Source organism: Carcharhinus amblyrhynchos, chromosome 18 (assembly GCF_965287045.1).
Source record: "Carcharhinus amblyrhynchos chromosome 18, sCarAmb.v2.hapA, whole genome shotgun sequence".
NCBI lineage: Eukaryota > Metazoa > Chordata > Chondrichthyes > Carcharhiniformes > Carcharhinidae > Carcharhinus > Carcharhinus amblyrhynchos.
This window is the reverse complement of record NC_137341.1, coordinates 48,010,446-48,026,133: the sequence shown is the minus strand read 5'-3', so window position 1 is coordinate 48,026,133 and position 15,688 is coordinate 48,010,446. Positions and strand designations below refer to the sequence as shown.

At 41.7% G+C, this 15,688-nt stretch overlaps 1 protein-coding gene across 4 annotated transcripts in view; it reads right to left on the bottom strand.

Moving 5' to 3' along the window:
- Nucleotides 1-3,229: 3,229 nt before the first annotated feature.
- The window catches only part of glyr1 (glyoxylate reductase 1 homolog (Arabidopsis)), a 40,553-nt gene continuing 28,094 nt past the window's right edge, over nt 3,230-15,688 (bottom strand). For 3 of the 4 annotated variants that reach the window (XM_080206968.1, XM_080206970.1, XM_080206971.1), the window contains 7 exons: nt 15,291-15,390; nt 13,845-13,955; nt 13,551-13,652; nt 11,042-11,204; nt 9,296-9,475; nt 7,508-7,632; nt 3,230-5,149 (listed from right to left, as the gene is read on the bottom strand). In XM_080206968.1, coding sequence (XP_080063094.1) covers nt 5,075-5,149; nt 7,508-7,632; nt 9,296-9,475; nt 11,042-11,204; nt 13,551-13,652; nt 13,845-13,955; nt 15,291-15,390 — 856 coding nt within the window. In that variant the 3' untranslated portion in view covers nt 3,230-5,074. The remainder of the gene's footprint in view (nt 5,150-7,507; nt 7,633-9,295; nt 9,476-11,041; nt 11,205-13,550; nt 13,653-13,844; nt 13,956-15,290; nt 15,391-15,688) is intronic. The other variant, XM_080206969.1, reaches the window with a different exon arrangement.

The following is a 15,688-nucleotide window of genomic DNA, read 5'->3' as shown; positions in this document are numbered from 1 at the left end:
GTATGTTGCAGTTCAGAAGTATATTGCAACAGCTGTGTACTTTCATGTTTTCAATCAAACCTGCAGCTAGTTATATTGCACAGAATTTAAGACCACACTCATCAAGATAAGTACAGCACTAAATCATGCATGACGTTTCACCTTGAACTATTCTGAAAACAATTTATCCGATGAGTTTACTCGTAAACAACTGCTAGCAAAGTGCTATGAAAATTAAAACTAGTTTTTTTTTGCAGAGAAATGAATCGCACACAGACTGTTAACACCAGGTTTTTTAAAAATATATAAATAATGAAGCCTGGATCTGGTTACATGTATTTGTCAAACCTTAACTTCCTCACATCTCATCATAAAGTTTATGTATCACAAGTAGACTTTTTATACTGCATATGAAAATTCCCTAGTTGCCATATTCGAACGCCTGTTCGGGTACACCGAGGGAGAATCTAGCATGGCCAATGCACCTAACCAGCATGTCTTTGGACTGTGGGAGGAAACCCATGCAGACACGAGGAGAACATGCAAACTCCACACAGACAGTGACCCAAGCCAGGAACCAAACCCAGATCTCTGGCACTGATTGGCATCAGTGATAAATCACTGTGCTGTCCCACTGCACTATTTCTCCTCCACTTGTCAAATTCTTCAGTCTCCCAAAATAAACGCTTTGTATTTCCAGCATTCATATCCTGCCAAATCTGTTTAGAGAGAGATTGCTAAAGGGTTTGACAATAAGGTCTGATAAACCTATATAAAACACTGAAACTCAGCTGGAATGTGTCTAGTTTCACTACCTTTCAAGATGTGAAGATATTATAGAGTACAGTAAAAGTTTTCAGAAGAATGATTCCAGAAATTGGGGGAGACTATTCTGTCATTAATATATTGGAAAAGCTGGGATCACTCTCCTTAAAAGATTGGGATTTGATAGATGTTCAAAATCATGAGAATGCAAATTCAATCCGAATAGAAAAAGAATTGTAGGTCTCTGAAGAAAACTGGGGGGGGGGGGCGGTGGCACTAGGTGTGGAGAGCCAGTCTGGACACAAGCCAAATGGTCTCTTCCTATGCTTTAGCCATTCTACATTAATCAGTTTCTGTTACTGATTCCCTCCCCAGTCAGGCTGACACATTTCCCAAACCTGTGCAAGCACCATGCCCTTTCCTCTAAGCGCTGGTTCAAAGCAGGCAGCTCACCACTGTCTTCTCATGGGCAATTAGGGGTGGGCAACAAATGCTGGCCTGGCCAGCAAAATCCAAATCCCTTTACTGAAAGAAAAAAAAAGACTGCAGCAAATCAAGAAAGTAGCTAACACAACAACTTAAGTGCTATTAAGAGTAATAAAAATGCTGGCTAGCCAATGCTGTTCAGCTCACATCCCATGAACAGAATGGGTGAAACTTAATTGAAAGCAGAGCAGGCACAGCAGCAAGGAGAACACTGGGTAGAGATTCCCATCAGGAAAATTGTCCCTCATTAAACTGGGAGGTGGGAAGCATGTGATGCAAGAATTCCCATCCCTGCAACAGGATGCCAAAGCAGCTCATTAATGAGTCACTCATTACAGGCCATGAAAACCACCTTTGCCCATTTCTGACCAGCTCAAAGCTGCCTCAACTGACCTAACACGAGGGATCAGTCAAGAGATTCTTGGACTCAGGAGCATTACTGGCAGTCCCCCCTGCTGCCAGGGACATTGCTGGCACTGGAGTACTGCTAACCTCTAATCAACCAGCAACCAAGGGGGGGATTCTCCCAAGTCCCATGAAGAAACCACCTTGTTGGCTCAGTATATTAGATCAGGTCTCCCCCATGGAAGTGATGACTCCACTAAGCTCAATACTTGTCCCAACTCATTTGTTCTATTAGAATCACTATGCAAGAAACTATGATGTTATTTTTAATTTGCACACCAAAATAAAATGCAGAGACAATTATAAACCAATTTCCTGAACAATAACAGCATTTATTGACCAAGCTAGACTCAACTTAACACATTTAAAAAAAAATATTCACTACACTTCCGAATACTCATTTGACAAACTGTATACAATTTTGTACATAACAAAATAATTGTGGATCCATAAAAATAGTAGCCAATTTCTGCAATATCGATCTTAAAATGAAATACTGTAAGCTATATAAAAATGCAGTGACAGAATATTGTGCAGTTTGGATGCAACTTTAAATTCAGGCTACATTGGAGCAAGGAAAGAAAGTACAATAAATTGACAGAAATACCACAGTAGTTTGTGTACACAAGTGTTCTTTACAGGAGGTTCTATCTGCAGTCAAGACCTTTGCAGAAGGTTCGCCAGTGCAATATTACAAATTAACTGGTGTTTTTCTAGAGGGTGATATTCCAGATCTGTATTAAGTAACCTCCATACCAATCCTATCTGATAAGGTTTAACTGAACATTAACTGGTGCATATGGATGGATGGCATTACTGTGCTTTTTTTTTGGGTAGTGGAGGGGCGGGGGAGTGTTATGTAGCAGTGGAAGCAACATTTACAGGTAGACTTTCTTAATTAGTACAACAGAACGGGCTATTTTTGTGAAAAGACAGCACTGGGGATGTGTGCCATTCCCTATGACAGGAACAGGCCACCCTGTGCACTGCAAGGCAATGGTTCAATAACTCCAGCAAACAAACCTTTGATGCAAAGTGAAAGCACAGTAATGGTGTTGTGCAAGAAAATTATTCATTAATCATGTAATTAAATAAATTCTCCTTCCAAAAATTAAGTCACAACGCATAGAAAATGTAAAATGCTGTTAGTGATTGTAAGCCAACATTTTTTGATACATCTTGAAATTAGGAATGACTTCAAAGTCCAAATTTCTTATAGGAAAAAAAGTGGTTGTAGTCACAATAACCTCTAATGCAGAGATGTACAGTAGCCTCGTGACCCTCAGCATTCTGCAATAAAACACTTAGCTTGAACGAAAGAGCTGGTATAGTGTTCCACGATGAACCGTGCCTTAATCCAGTTTCTCCTTTAAATAAAAGATATTCCGTGATGATCTTACAGGATGAGCAAGTCAAAGACATTTCTTTATATATTTGGTGAGCAGGGTCAGCAACATCCACGAGACAGTTTACTGCAAGCTTGAATTAAGCATAGTCCTTCACGTGCACCATCTGCCTGACATTTGTGCCCAACCCATTTATCTTGAGGGCTTCTCAAATTCAAGACGGTGACAAGCTCTGAAAAGGCCATCTGTACATTTTTACTTAAAACACTTTATTTATGAATAGAACCACAGCAAAAGCTTTCGAATAGATTCCATTCTCAGTGTACGTAAGGGCAGACTCTTATTTCAGAGCATGCAAGATACAGAGTTCACGCAAAGGCAAAAACCATTTTTGAGAGGAACTGATATTTCTAAACTTTTTCACAGGCAGGAATAGAAAACCATAGTAATATAGGCACAGCCTCAATGGGCTACTGGAAATCAGGGGTGTGCATGCATTTCAGATTAACTTTTCCAAATTTTAGTGTCCCTTGTTCCTGTCAGAAATCCAAGGGCCAATCTCAATCACATTTGGCCACTCTTACATTGTCATTAAAAGCTGTTCAATGGAAATTCGACCCATCTTTCAGGTCCAAACAGACGGTCAGGTCAAACATCTGACCATCATGCTTTGGTGTAGCCAAAAGTGATCACATGCCTCGCAAAGTAAAGTGACCAAGGTTACATTCCACACCCACTCCATGCAACGATAGGGTGTCAGTAACGTAAAAACAATTAAAAAAACAACAACTGGAGCCACGTCCAATTTACATTCCCAAGTTTGGATCAACATCGGTGCATCAGCAGTGCAAAGACCCACAAGATAATGGGTCTACAGCACAACTGACAGGTTTTGCATAATTTTTATTTTTAAATAAGTACGTGGGCGAATGAAACAAAAATACTTTGAACTGAGGAAGGTAAATAAATACAAATTTAAAGAGAAAACCTATAACTATAGGTTAAGTACAATCATGCACTAAATACAGAATTGTATAAATGGTATAATGTACAGGATGGCACTGGGAGCAAGTTATGCACAGGAAAAGAAATTTACTCAAGTCTCCCCAGCATGTATTACTGGTTTAATACTGCAACATTCTTAAGAGGGTCCCAAAACATTTGGAATCACAAAAAAATTTCAGGCTGATCAGAAAAATTGAGAATAACTATTTTCAGTACTAAACATTTTTTTTAACTCAAGGCAGCAAAATAAAGTTTTCAAAAGATACAAAGATTATCACAGGTTTTTAAAACTCCCAAGACAACCACAAGATAAATGTTAGTAGGAACTGGACTTGCTCAGGAAGCGTGCAGACTTTACAGTGCTATTTGTGGTTTATTTCCACCCCCACCCCCCTCTCTAGTGCAAGCCACGTGGGAAACATTAAGCAGGACACCAGTTGGGTGAAGAGGTTTCATTTTGTACAGAGCAACAATACCAGACAGACATTCTGACTTATATACACAACCCACACTGGCATCACTACAGTAACCAGAGAATAAAATTCACTGCAAAAAAAAAAATCACCACAGCACAGGCCCTGAAACTGTTGATGTACTTCACTTTTTTCAGCAGTATTCAGGAGATTGCTTCATGGGTTTTGTACTTTTGTCACTGATGACTTGGTGATATAATACTGTATCCGGTGACTGGCAGTACCAGGACTGGCCTTATATCAGCGGTTACCACATCAGGAGGTACATAACAAAGCCAGCAAAACCAACTGTAAAGGGTTAACACTAGCATTCATCTTTGTCAACAACTCATCTTTCCATACCTTCTTAAATATCATCCTAACAAAATTAGAACCGAAAAGAAAAGCAGCAGCTGGTCGGCACATGCTTATTTCACAGTCTCAGGAGGTGCCGCGTGCCAGTGTATTAATGAGATTTGGCTGGGTCTGGACCATTATCACTCTCAGTCGCCAAAGGAATCAACGTAAAATGGCCAGTGCGGCAGATTAGAGCAGTTACTGATAATGGAAACATAAAAGAAAACCCAAAGTAAATGGCCCCAAATTTAAAAGGAAACAATTAAAACATTGTTGTGGTCACTGGTTGCAGGCCAGGTATACTGCAGACATATCGTTTTCAGATTGGCCCAGCGCCTTTGCTTTCTTAAACACCTACAGGAAAATAATAAATCAGAAAAGATTGATATTAATGTCAAAATTCAAAGAAATCACACAGTGCAGAACAGGCCTTACGAGCCTGCACCAACATGCAAGAAACATCTGATCTCCCAACTGAACTCCATTTACCAGCTCTGGGGTTAGGATTGAACAGGGTATAAATTGCAAAACACTGGAAGACTAAGAGGGAGGATGGGGAAATAGAGAGGGATCATCCTGCTTTCACAAATCCAGTTAATCAGTTCCAAAATCAAATTAGTATCAGATATGAAGGCAGTGGACGCACCACAGAATGCAGCCTATCGGATGTATCATAGCTTGGTATGACCACTGCTCTGCCCAAGACCGCAAGAAACTACGAAGGGTTGGGAACGTAGCCCAGCCCATCACGCAAACCAGCCTCCCATCCACAAACAGTCCACACTTCCCGCTGCCTCGGAAAAGAAGCCAGCATAATCAAGGACCCCAAGCACCCTGCACATTCTCTCTTCCACCTTCTTCCCTCCCCGTTCTCGAGTCGGTGCCAACGGACTCAAGAACAGCTTCTTCCCTGCTGCCATCAGACTTTTGAATGGACCTATCTCGCATTAAGTTGATTTTTCTCTACACCCTAGCTGTGACTGTAACACTACATTCTGCACTGTTTCCTTTTCTGTGAATATGTTTTGTCTGTACCGCACACAAGAAACAATAGTTTTCACTGTATGCTAATACACATGACAATAATAAATCGAGTCAAGCTACATCGTCAAGTAGATTTACCATTACTACATTTTATATTGCAGTATTTGTACTGCAAAACTTTGGAATGGTAAGAGGAACATGCTCCTAATCAGAATTTTGCCAAATTATTGATGCAAATAATTTAAGTCTATGTGGCCATTTCAAATATTACATTTTTCAGTGCTTGTAGTGGACAATACTGCCATCATGGGCACTAAAGGTTATTTTTTCATCTCTAGCCTTCTATGCTTAGGGCATCTCCTAACTAACAGAAAATTTAAGGTAACATTCAAAGCTATTGTGAATACATCTGTAGAGAATCACCAGCCAAACCTTAAATGCACTACAACTGGTAGATTTGGGCTCTCAACTCTTCAGTTGTTAAAATCAGCATCAAAAGTAGAATGAAAAAAACCTTGGGAGAACTTTTACATGAAGAGCACAATAATTTAACCTGAACTACAAACACAGAATTGACAAGCAACCAAAGATACTTCTACAACAGAATTCCTCAAACATGATAGCTCAAGTCTCACAACACCAAGTTAAAGTCCAACAGGTTTATTTGGAATCACGAGCTTTCGGAGTACTGCTCCATCAGGTGAGTGGAGGAGTGAGAGGAATCCATTCACCTGATGATGGAGCAGTGCTCCGAAAGCTCGTGAATCGGATTAAACCTTCTGCATTTTAACCTGATGTTGAGCCTTCTTACTATGCCTAACCTAGTCCAACACTGGCGTCTCCACATCGTGATTGATCAAAGCACTGTCTTGTGTCAGCTTAACTAGCAATGAAATAAATTTATCATAAGACCCGAGTTAAAATTTGAAAGATAAAGCAAAGACAAAACTGAATAAGTGTAGATGAGAAACATTTGATATGGCATTCATAAATTTCAGAGTCTTTTAAATGACTTGGCTTTTAAAAAAACCCTGCTGTTTGATGAGTGATCTAAAATTATTTTAAATAATTACTCTGTTCCAACATGTCAAAGTAGATGTATGGATTAAGCAAGCTTAAATATTGATAGATATTCATTAAATGTACTGCTTCTCTACTAGAGAAAGTTTTGATAGCAGGATTGAAGTAGTGCATAACATGTGACAGCTTTAACATATTAAATGTGTCTTTACACGTTCAGCAATTTTTTTTTTTACACAGAGGGTGGTGGTGAAACCCACTGCCAGGGAGGTGGTGGAGTTTTAAAGGGCGTCTTGACAAATACACGAATAGGATGGGAATAGAGGGATAAGGACCCGAAACAGTAGGGGGTTTCAGTTCAGTTGGTGCAGACTTGGGGGGGGAGGGGCACCAAGGGCCTGTTCCTGTGATGTAATTTTCTTTGTATAAGTAGACAAACAAACACACCCACAGTTTTCCTGCACTGTGATTAGGGCAATAATAAGCTATATTAGGCCCCATTGTCAACTGAAATGGCATACCTCCTTCCATCTGCACACTGTTCCCCCAACAATCAGGAACCTCTAGAAATGCTGTTCTTCTTTATGTGCTACTCTGAACAGTTCAACAGATGAGGACCGCAAACGGGCGCCCCACGCCACTCTACCGATGCAAGGAGCTAGTCCAACATTTGTGATTTATTAGGGGCATAACATGCTCAGAACTTACTTCATTGGCCGCAGCAGCCATTGGAGTTGAATGATTGACAGAATCGCCCATGGCAATGGCTAATCTGATGTCCTTCTGTATGTGTTTCAACAGGAAGTCGGGCTTGAAGTTTCCCTGTAAAATATCTGATAGAGAATCACAAATAGAATCAGAGTTAATGGGTTTGCTGGTCATTCATCATTACATACGAGAACATCAGCAAAATAGATAGCATTAAATTCATAATTACAATTTTAAAGATTAAAGTTCTGTAGAAATCTATAAATGTTCTGGCCAGAATTTAAAAAAAGGATTTTTTTTTTGCAAGCAGCCACTTCCACACTCCTCTTCATTCTTACAGCCAACCAAAACGCTTACCTAGCTTGTGACACAACTAAGTGATATCCCACTCCACCCAATTAAAATGTCAATTGTAGAATCCATACAGTGCAGGAGGTGGCCATTTGACCCACTGAGTCTGCACTACTGACAATCCCACCCAGACTCAATATCTGAAACACCACGTGTTTACCCCATTGAGCCTCCTGACACTAAGGGGAATTGAAGTTCTGTCTGGATTCTGACACCAAGAATTCTATTCTTCAAGCATGAACAGTAACTGTGTCAATCGGAAGTCACCTTCAAATTTGTATTGCTCTTGAGTGCAATTCAGAGGGCTTTTGTGGTGTAGACAGTCAACCACTTTTCTGTCGATCTGGAATCGCACGTAGACCAGACGAGGTAAAGTTGGCAGATTTTCTTGCTAACGGACATCAGAGAACCAGATGCATCTTTAAGACAATCCCATGTCTGCGGGGTCTTCCTCTGGGTGCTCTGGTTTCCTCCCACTGTCCAAAGATGTGCAGGTTAGATTGATTGGCCATGCTAAATGCCCCTTAGTGTCAGGAGGATAAATAGTGTAAGTGCTTGGAGTTACAGGGGTGGGCCTGGGTAGGATTGTCAGTGATGTAGACTCGGTGGGTCAAATGGCCTCCTTCTGCACTGTAGGCATTCTACAATTGGAAATTTAATTCCTGATTTTTATCTGCCATGGCAAGATTGGAACCTAGGTCCCCCGACCAGCACCCTGGGTCTCTGGATTGCCACTCCAGCTACAACACCATGCCACTGCCACCACTCGTGTGATGGACTGCAATTGAATCAGGCAAATTAAATATATATCTCAACAGGAAGCAACTGTACACTGCAGTATCAAAGATGTTTATCAAACAATTTTTGCACAATATGGAGTCTGCATGTTCCCCACATCTAATTGGGTTTCCTCCCACAGTCCAAAGATGTGCGGGTTAGATTGATTGGCCACGCTGAATTGGCATTAGTTTCAGGGGATTAGCAGGGTAAATATATGGAGATAGGGCGGGATTGTTGTCGGTGCAGGCTCAGTTGGCCGAATAGCCTCCTTCCGTACTATAGGGACTCTGAATTTATTGCATCCCTGCCACACCAAAGGCCATTTGAAGCAAGTTTGAAATAACTTTGCAAAATGGCTCTGAACAATATAACAGAAAGCAAAGAATATACCCATTATCAATGTTGCAGACCCATTAACTCAAATACTACAGATCCTGTTAAAAAATTAATGCCTAGTATCAAAAGTTGTTGCTTACAAATGGGCCCACATTTAAACTAATCCCCAATGTGTTTCCATTGGCAGTATTTGCCTTTGGATGGCTAACTGGAAATTAATCTGTTTCTATGAATCTGGGATTAATTAACTAAATTCAGACAATCAGCATCTTTGGCATCAACCAGTTTCACTCAAAACAAATTAGAAAGTAAGTTAGTTACTTTGGCACTTCTGGTCCAGAAAAGCACTCGCCAAAGGTCCCTGACTCAGGATGTAAAGCAGCACTTCTTGTGACTGGCTGGCTATCTTAGCCAACGTGAATCCTTCTGCAACAGAAGCCATGAAACTGCCCAGGATCATATTTACAATCAGCATCATCTTCGACGCGTTACCCACCTCACCTGGAAAGGAAACAATAATGTAAGCATGCCCATACGTGTTTCACTTAGTCAGGAAAGCAGAAAGTGCACAATGAATTAACTTCACACATGCTCAGACTTGAGGTTGCCCTGGCCTCACACCCTCAATTATACAACGTAAACAGAAAATGTGGAAATACTCCTGTCTGGCAGCATCAGCAGACAGAGGATCAGAGTTCACATTTCAGGTTTATGAACCTTGGGCAAGCTCATCAAGCTGAAACTGGAACCACCCCCCCCACCCCCCTCCACTGTTTCCCACCTCGCCTGTGCTGCCAGATAAGCTTTTATTTAAGATTTTTCTTTCAATTAGACAGATTAGTTCTGCAAATTAAGCACTGGAAGGATGAGATATCTCCTCATTAGGGATCTCACAAAAGGATCAAGTCTAATCACTCTTCTAAAAAAAAGCACAAGTTATTATTTAGCAGTGTGGGGAATACATTAGGAAGGCTGAAAAAAAAGGGGAGGATGCAGTCAGAATGCTTTGCTGATCAGGTTGTTTCTGTGTGCAAGTCACCTCCTCTTTGGGGACAGAGTCATGCTCAGTCGTTTTTATGCAGTTCCATTAGTTAGTTTAGCAGCATATACAGTATAAAAAATTTACACAGCAATAATAAAATTAAAAATCCATTTGAACAGAGTTTTGAAGTGGCAGAATTCACGTTTTGTAGGGGTCGCACAGCGGTTAGCACTGTTGCCTCAGCGCCAGGGACCTGGTTCGATTCCTGGCTTGGGTCACTACCTGTGCGGAGTTTGCATATTCTCCCTTTGTCTGTGTTTTTCCTCTGGGTGCTCCGGTTTCCTCCCACAGTCCAAAGATGTTTGATTTGATTTATTACTGTCACATGTATTAAGTGAAAAGTATTGCTTTTTGCGCGCTATGCAGCCAAAAGCATACCGTTCGTAGAGGAGAGTACAGAATGGAATATTACAGTCAGAGGAAGGGTGTAGAGAAAGATCAACTTAATGCAAGATAAGTCCATTCAAAAGTCTAACAACAGGGAAGAAGCTGTTCGAGTCGGTTGTTATGTGACCTCAGACTTTTGTTATCTCCCCGCCCCCCCGAGGGAAGAAGGTGGAAGAGAGAATGTCCAAGATGTGTGGGGTCCTTAATTATGCTGGCTGCTTTGCCAAGGCACTGGGAAGTGTAGACAGAGTCAATGGATGGGAGGCTGGTTTGCGTGATGGATTGGGCTAAATTCATGACCTTTTGTGCAGGTTAGATGAATTGGCCATGCTAAATCGTCCCTTAGAATCCCAGGATTTGTAGGTTGGGGGAATTAGTGGGGCAAATATGTAGAGTTATAGGAAAGGCCTGGTTGTATCCTGTCTGAAAATCAGTGCTGACTCAAATGGGCCAAATGATCTCCTTCTGCACTGGAGGGATTCTATGATGTTTAATTTTAATCACAAGGTATGATTTGGCCTTTCCTCCCAAAATAACACCTTCAGAGACTGAGCTTTACAGCACCATAAACAAAGCTATCAAGACAATTCATATACAGGGGAGAAATAGTTTGGAGGATTCTGTAAACGCAAACCTACCCAAATAGAAAGACTTCTTCCCCATGGCCTGAAAACAGCTGCTACAATCATCAAATAATGCCTCATCTCCAGCAGCAAGGATCACCAGCATTCCATTTTCCGATAGTTGCCGATTCCCAGAGACTGGTGCTTCGAGAAAGCGCCCCCCTCTGGAAGTGATCACCTATGCAACGGAGTAACAATTACAGATCAGTCCCGGCTATCGGCTGTGGAGTTTGTAAAGAGAGCGGCCCAGGTAAAGTCCGCCAACCTCAAGATCTTAAAGCGCCATAAACAACACTGGAATCAGAGAACTGGCCCATGGCACCAAGCGGGGCACAAGTTCGAGTATTAGATCGGGTCAGGAGAACTTCAAAACCAATGAGGTCCAAGGTGACCCAAGCACAGTGGTTAGCACTGCTGCCTCTCAGCACCAGGGTTGAATTCCCGGCTTGGGTCGCTGTCTGTGTGGAGACTGCATGTTCTCCCCATGTCTGCATGGGTTTCCTCTGGGTGCTCCTGTTTCCTCCCACAGTCTGAAAGACTGGTGCATTGGCCATACTAAATTCTCCCTCAGTGTACCAGAACAGGTGCCGGAGGTGTGGCGACTAGGAGATTTTCACAGTAACTTCGCTGCAGTGGGCACAGGAAGAAATCTTTCAACACCAGGCTAAAGTCCAACAAACTTATTTGGTATCACGAGCTTTTGGAGCAATGCTCCTTCATCAGGTGAGAGCAGTCCTCCAAAAACTCATGTTACAAAGTAAACCTGTTGGACTTCAACATGGTGTTGAGAGATTTTTTTTTTTACTGTCCAAACCTGGCATCTCCACATCATGGCCTTCATTGCAGAGTTAATGCAAGCCTATTTGTGACTAATAAATAAACTTTGAAAATACTCAATTCTTTCAGAAACACTTCCATTTTGTGCCAAGAAAATCCCTGGTCTAGTCACTTGCCCCATACCAATAATACACACTAAAATTAGACCATTTATTAAATCCGTGGGTTAAAAACGCAATATATCTACCCTATCATTGCAAAATCTTCCACATTTTTGCATCTTGAAGGGCTTGGCATTGCATCCCGTCAATCCATTTTTTTTGCCAAGCTCCATTTTTGAAGAGGAGTGATGGGCAATGATCAGGATTGGCAATTGTAGTTTATGTTTAGCTTCCCGATCGCAGGGAGATTGAGGCCCTTCTGTCCCACTTGCATCAACTGAGCTCATCTAATTCACACATCAGGACCAAATCTTGAACAGTCCCCATTGCAATGGCTCAGTATCACACTTTAATGACATTTGCCCATTGAGCTATTGGAAATGCCAAACTCTGTTTTCCATACAATGATTTGTCACAAGAACACTAGTGAAAAAGAAACATTCAGACCAGACTAGAAGGAAGGGACAGGAGCACAAGTCTTATGTGAGAAAACAGAAAGGCAAACAACAGAGGTGGCCATCTGAAATAAAAGCTTGGTGCTAACAGTGAAATAAGTAGGAAGACCTTTAGCCAGAGGGCACAACCTCAGGCCGGAGGAACAATCCTTTAAAACAGAGGTGAGGAGGAATTTCTTCAGCCAGACAGTGGTGAATCTGTGGAACTCTTTGCTGCAGAAGGCTGTAGAGGCCAGGTCATTGAGTGTCTTTAAGACAGAGATAGATAGGTTCTTGATTAATAAGGAAATCAGGGTTATGGGGAAAAGGCAGGAGAATGGGGATGAGAAAAATATCAGCCATGATTGGATGATGGAGCAGACTCGATGGGTCGAGTGACCTAATTCTGCTCCTGCGTCTTAAAGTCTAAAAGCTCCAGAAGAGCAGGCTCGGAACCAATACAAGGATAGCGAAGAAATAACTTCAGACGGATAGTCTTCATTTCTCTGTTTAACGGCAGGACCTTGACATCCCCACATGTAATTTAAAAAGAACTGCAGCTAGGGCAAGGAAACAGGTGTTAACTCTATCTCAGCTGCAGCAGGGATCAAATCCTGACTACATTAGTCTGATCCACATGCTGGCAGTCTAGCCAACGTCCGCTCTCCCGCCCACCCCCAACACAAATGCTTTCAGACAAACGACTGAAGTAAAATACTAGAGGAGGAGCAGGCCAGGACACACAAATGAAACAAAGCTGTAACTAGATTCTATGTTTCAGAATGAAGGTAATTATCATCTAACTACAGGGTTTGCCAATTGATTGAATCAGCCCACCACATTTATAAAGAAACCTCGACTTAGACCAGCAGTGCCAGTAATTTTCAATGCAGTCAGACCATGGAAAGAGGCACATTTCACAAATTTGCTTTGAATGACATTAGTTTCCCACCTCTCCCCCACCCCCCCCAATACAGAATGGTTACATTTTTATTCTTGCTTCTATTTTCTATCTTACAATCTGTGTCGCATGAAATATCCAGAGTATGTAGACGCATAGAGTTCACTCTGGCTAAACTCAAAATTAGTACAAGCCCAACCTACAAGATAAGAGTAAGTTTTATGCTCTGTTAAATCTGCTCATCTTATTACCTGTGAGATTTCTGTGGATGTCTCGGGATCCACTGTAGACATGTCAACATAACACTTGCCTGGTCGAATCCCTTGCAGCACCCCACTGGGACCCAGAACCAGCTGAAAGCACAAATAAAACTTGCTGCAAATACTCAGATGGTTAGAATTTTTTTTTATAAACAAGGTTAAGTGAAAACATGCCGAGATGTAAATATTAACATTTCTCCCCATTACTTAAGAATATTAAGAGAGCTAACATTACGGTTCATTGCCGCTCAGCCAATCAAGCTAACAAACAGTAGATGCACTTACGTCTTTAGCTGCCTTTGGGTCAGAAATGCAAGAGAGTGTAATATCACATGTGGAAACCACCTCCGCAGGTGTCCGTCCTAAACGTGCCCCTTCCTGGAGAAAAAGGTCACACTGCCACAAAACGAAGAGGCATTTGATAAATTTTCCAGTTCAAATGCAAACCACATACACTCATTTCTAAAGGTTACTTTCACAGGAAACTGGTGTTCCAAATTGCTGTGTCAGAGCTACAAGAGTGGGCTTAATACATTTGAGTTCAGCCTTGATACCAATGGATTGGGCCAGACTTTTTGAACAGGAATGAAGCAGTATTGAAAGCAAAACAGACATTCGATTTATATGGTATTGCACACCCAATTTTTGGTTCAATCCCAGTTGTCACATAGGCAGCATAACCAGAGTTTACTCAGTTCATAGAATCTATAGTGCAGGAGGAGGCCATTTGGCTCATCAAGTCTGCACTAACACAATCCCACTCAGGCTCTTATCCCTGTAACCCCTCATATTTATCCTGCTAATTCGCCTGATTTAAGGGTTGATTCAGCGTGGCCAATCCATCTAACCCACACATCATTGGACCATGGGAAAAAGCAAAGCACCCAGAGGAAACCCATTGCAGTCACAGGGAGAATGTGCAAACTCCAGACAGTGAGCCGAGACGAAAACTGAAGCTGGGTCTCTGGCGCTGTGAGGCAGCTCTAACCACTGTGCCACCCCAAGGACCTTGTGGGCTCGAGTTCCATCTTAAAAGGCATGTTGGCATGCAGTAAAGGGAAGGACTTTCACACAACACCTCAGGACATCTAAAGCACTTTAGAGCCAATGAGGTACCTCATGAAGTGGCAGACAGAAATCTTAATTTCTATTGCACTTTTTACAACACCAAAGCCATTTACAACCAATGAAGGACTTCTAAAGTCTGGTCAGTGTTATAAATTAAACCCAGAAAAGTAGGTTGTTTGGCCCTTTGAGCCACTTTGTGCAGTCATGGCTGATCCTCTACCTCAACACCACACTCCCATACTAAGGGAATATGGCAACTAATTTACATACAGCAAGGAAAGCATGATTAAGTTATTGAGTTTGATTATCAGCCATGATCGTGATGTATGATGGTGCAGGCTCAAAGGGCCTCCTCCTGCTCTATCTAAGTTTACCCACAAGTGAAATACAGAACAAGATATTCTGTTTTTCAGTGATATCTGTTGAGATAAATGTTGACCAGGGCACATGGAGAAGTCTCCTGTTTGGGATCCAAAAGGCAGCGTTTCTGACAGTGCGCTGAAGCGCGGTATGAATTGTCTGTCGTCTCTGGAGTGGGACTGGGACCGGGACCCACAACATTTCAACACAAGGGGCAAGAGCGCTAAAACCCTGAAGCAAAGCTGACAGTAACAGCCGAGCAAGCACGATAGACAACAGATCAGAAGTTTGGAGGTGGCATACCTTTTCTCCTGTGCGATTCCACACTGTGACAGTGTGCCCCATCTTCAAGAGATTTGCAACAATTCCACTCCCCATTAAGCCTAGACCAAGAAAGCCTATCCTGCAAAACAGGAAAACCATTTCATTCCTCAAAATTTATATCTATCCCAATTAGTTACGTCTTTTATTTAAAACCCAATGCCGTCACGACATTTAATTTTACCGGAAATGCAATGCAAACTTATTTCACAAAGTAGTTCGAAGACTTGGCAACTTTTATTAAACAGAGTTGCTGAATGGATATAAATCTCTATTTCAAATGGCTGAAGAGAACAGAAACTATGAAGAAATTAAGACTTCACCCTGGAGCTTAAAGGAGTCTCAATAACTTTAGCAACAGCTTCTGTTAACTTGGAAAC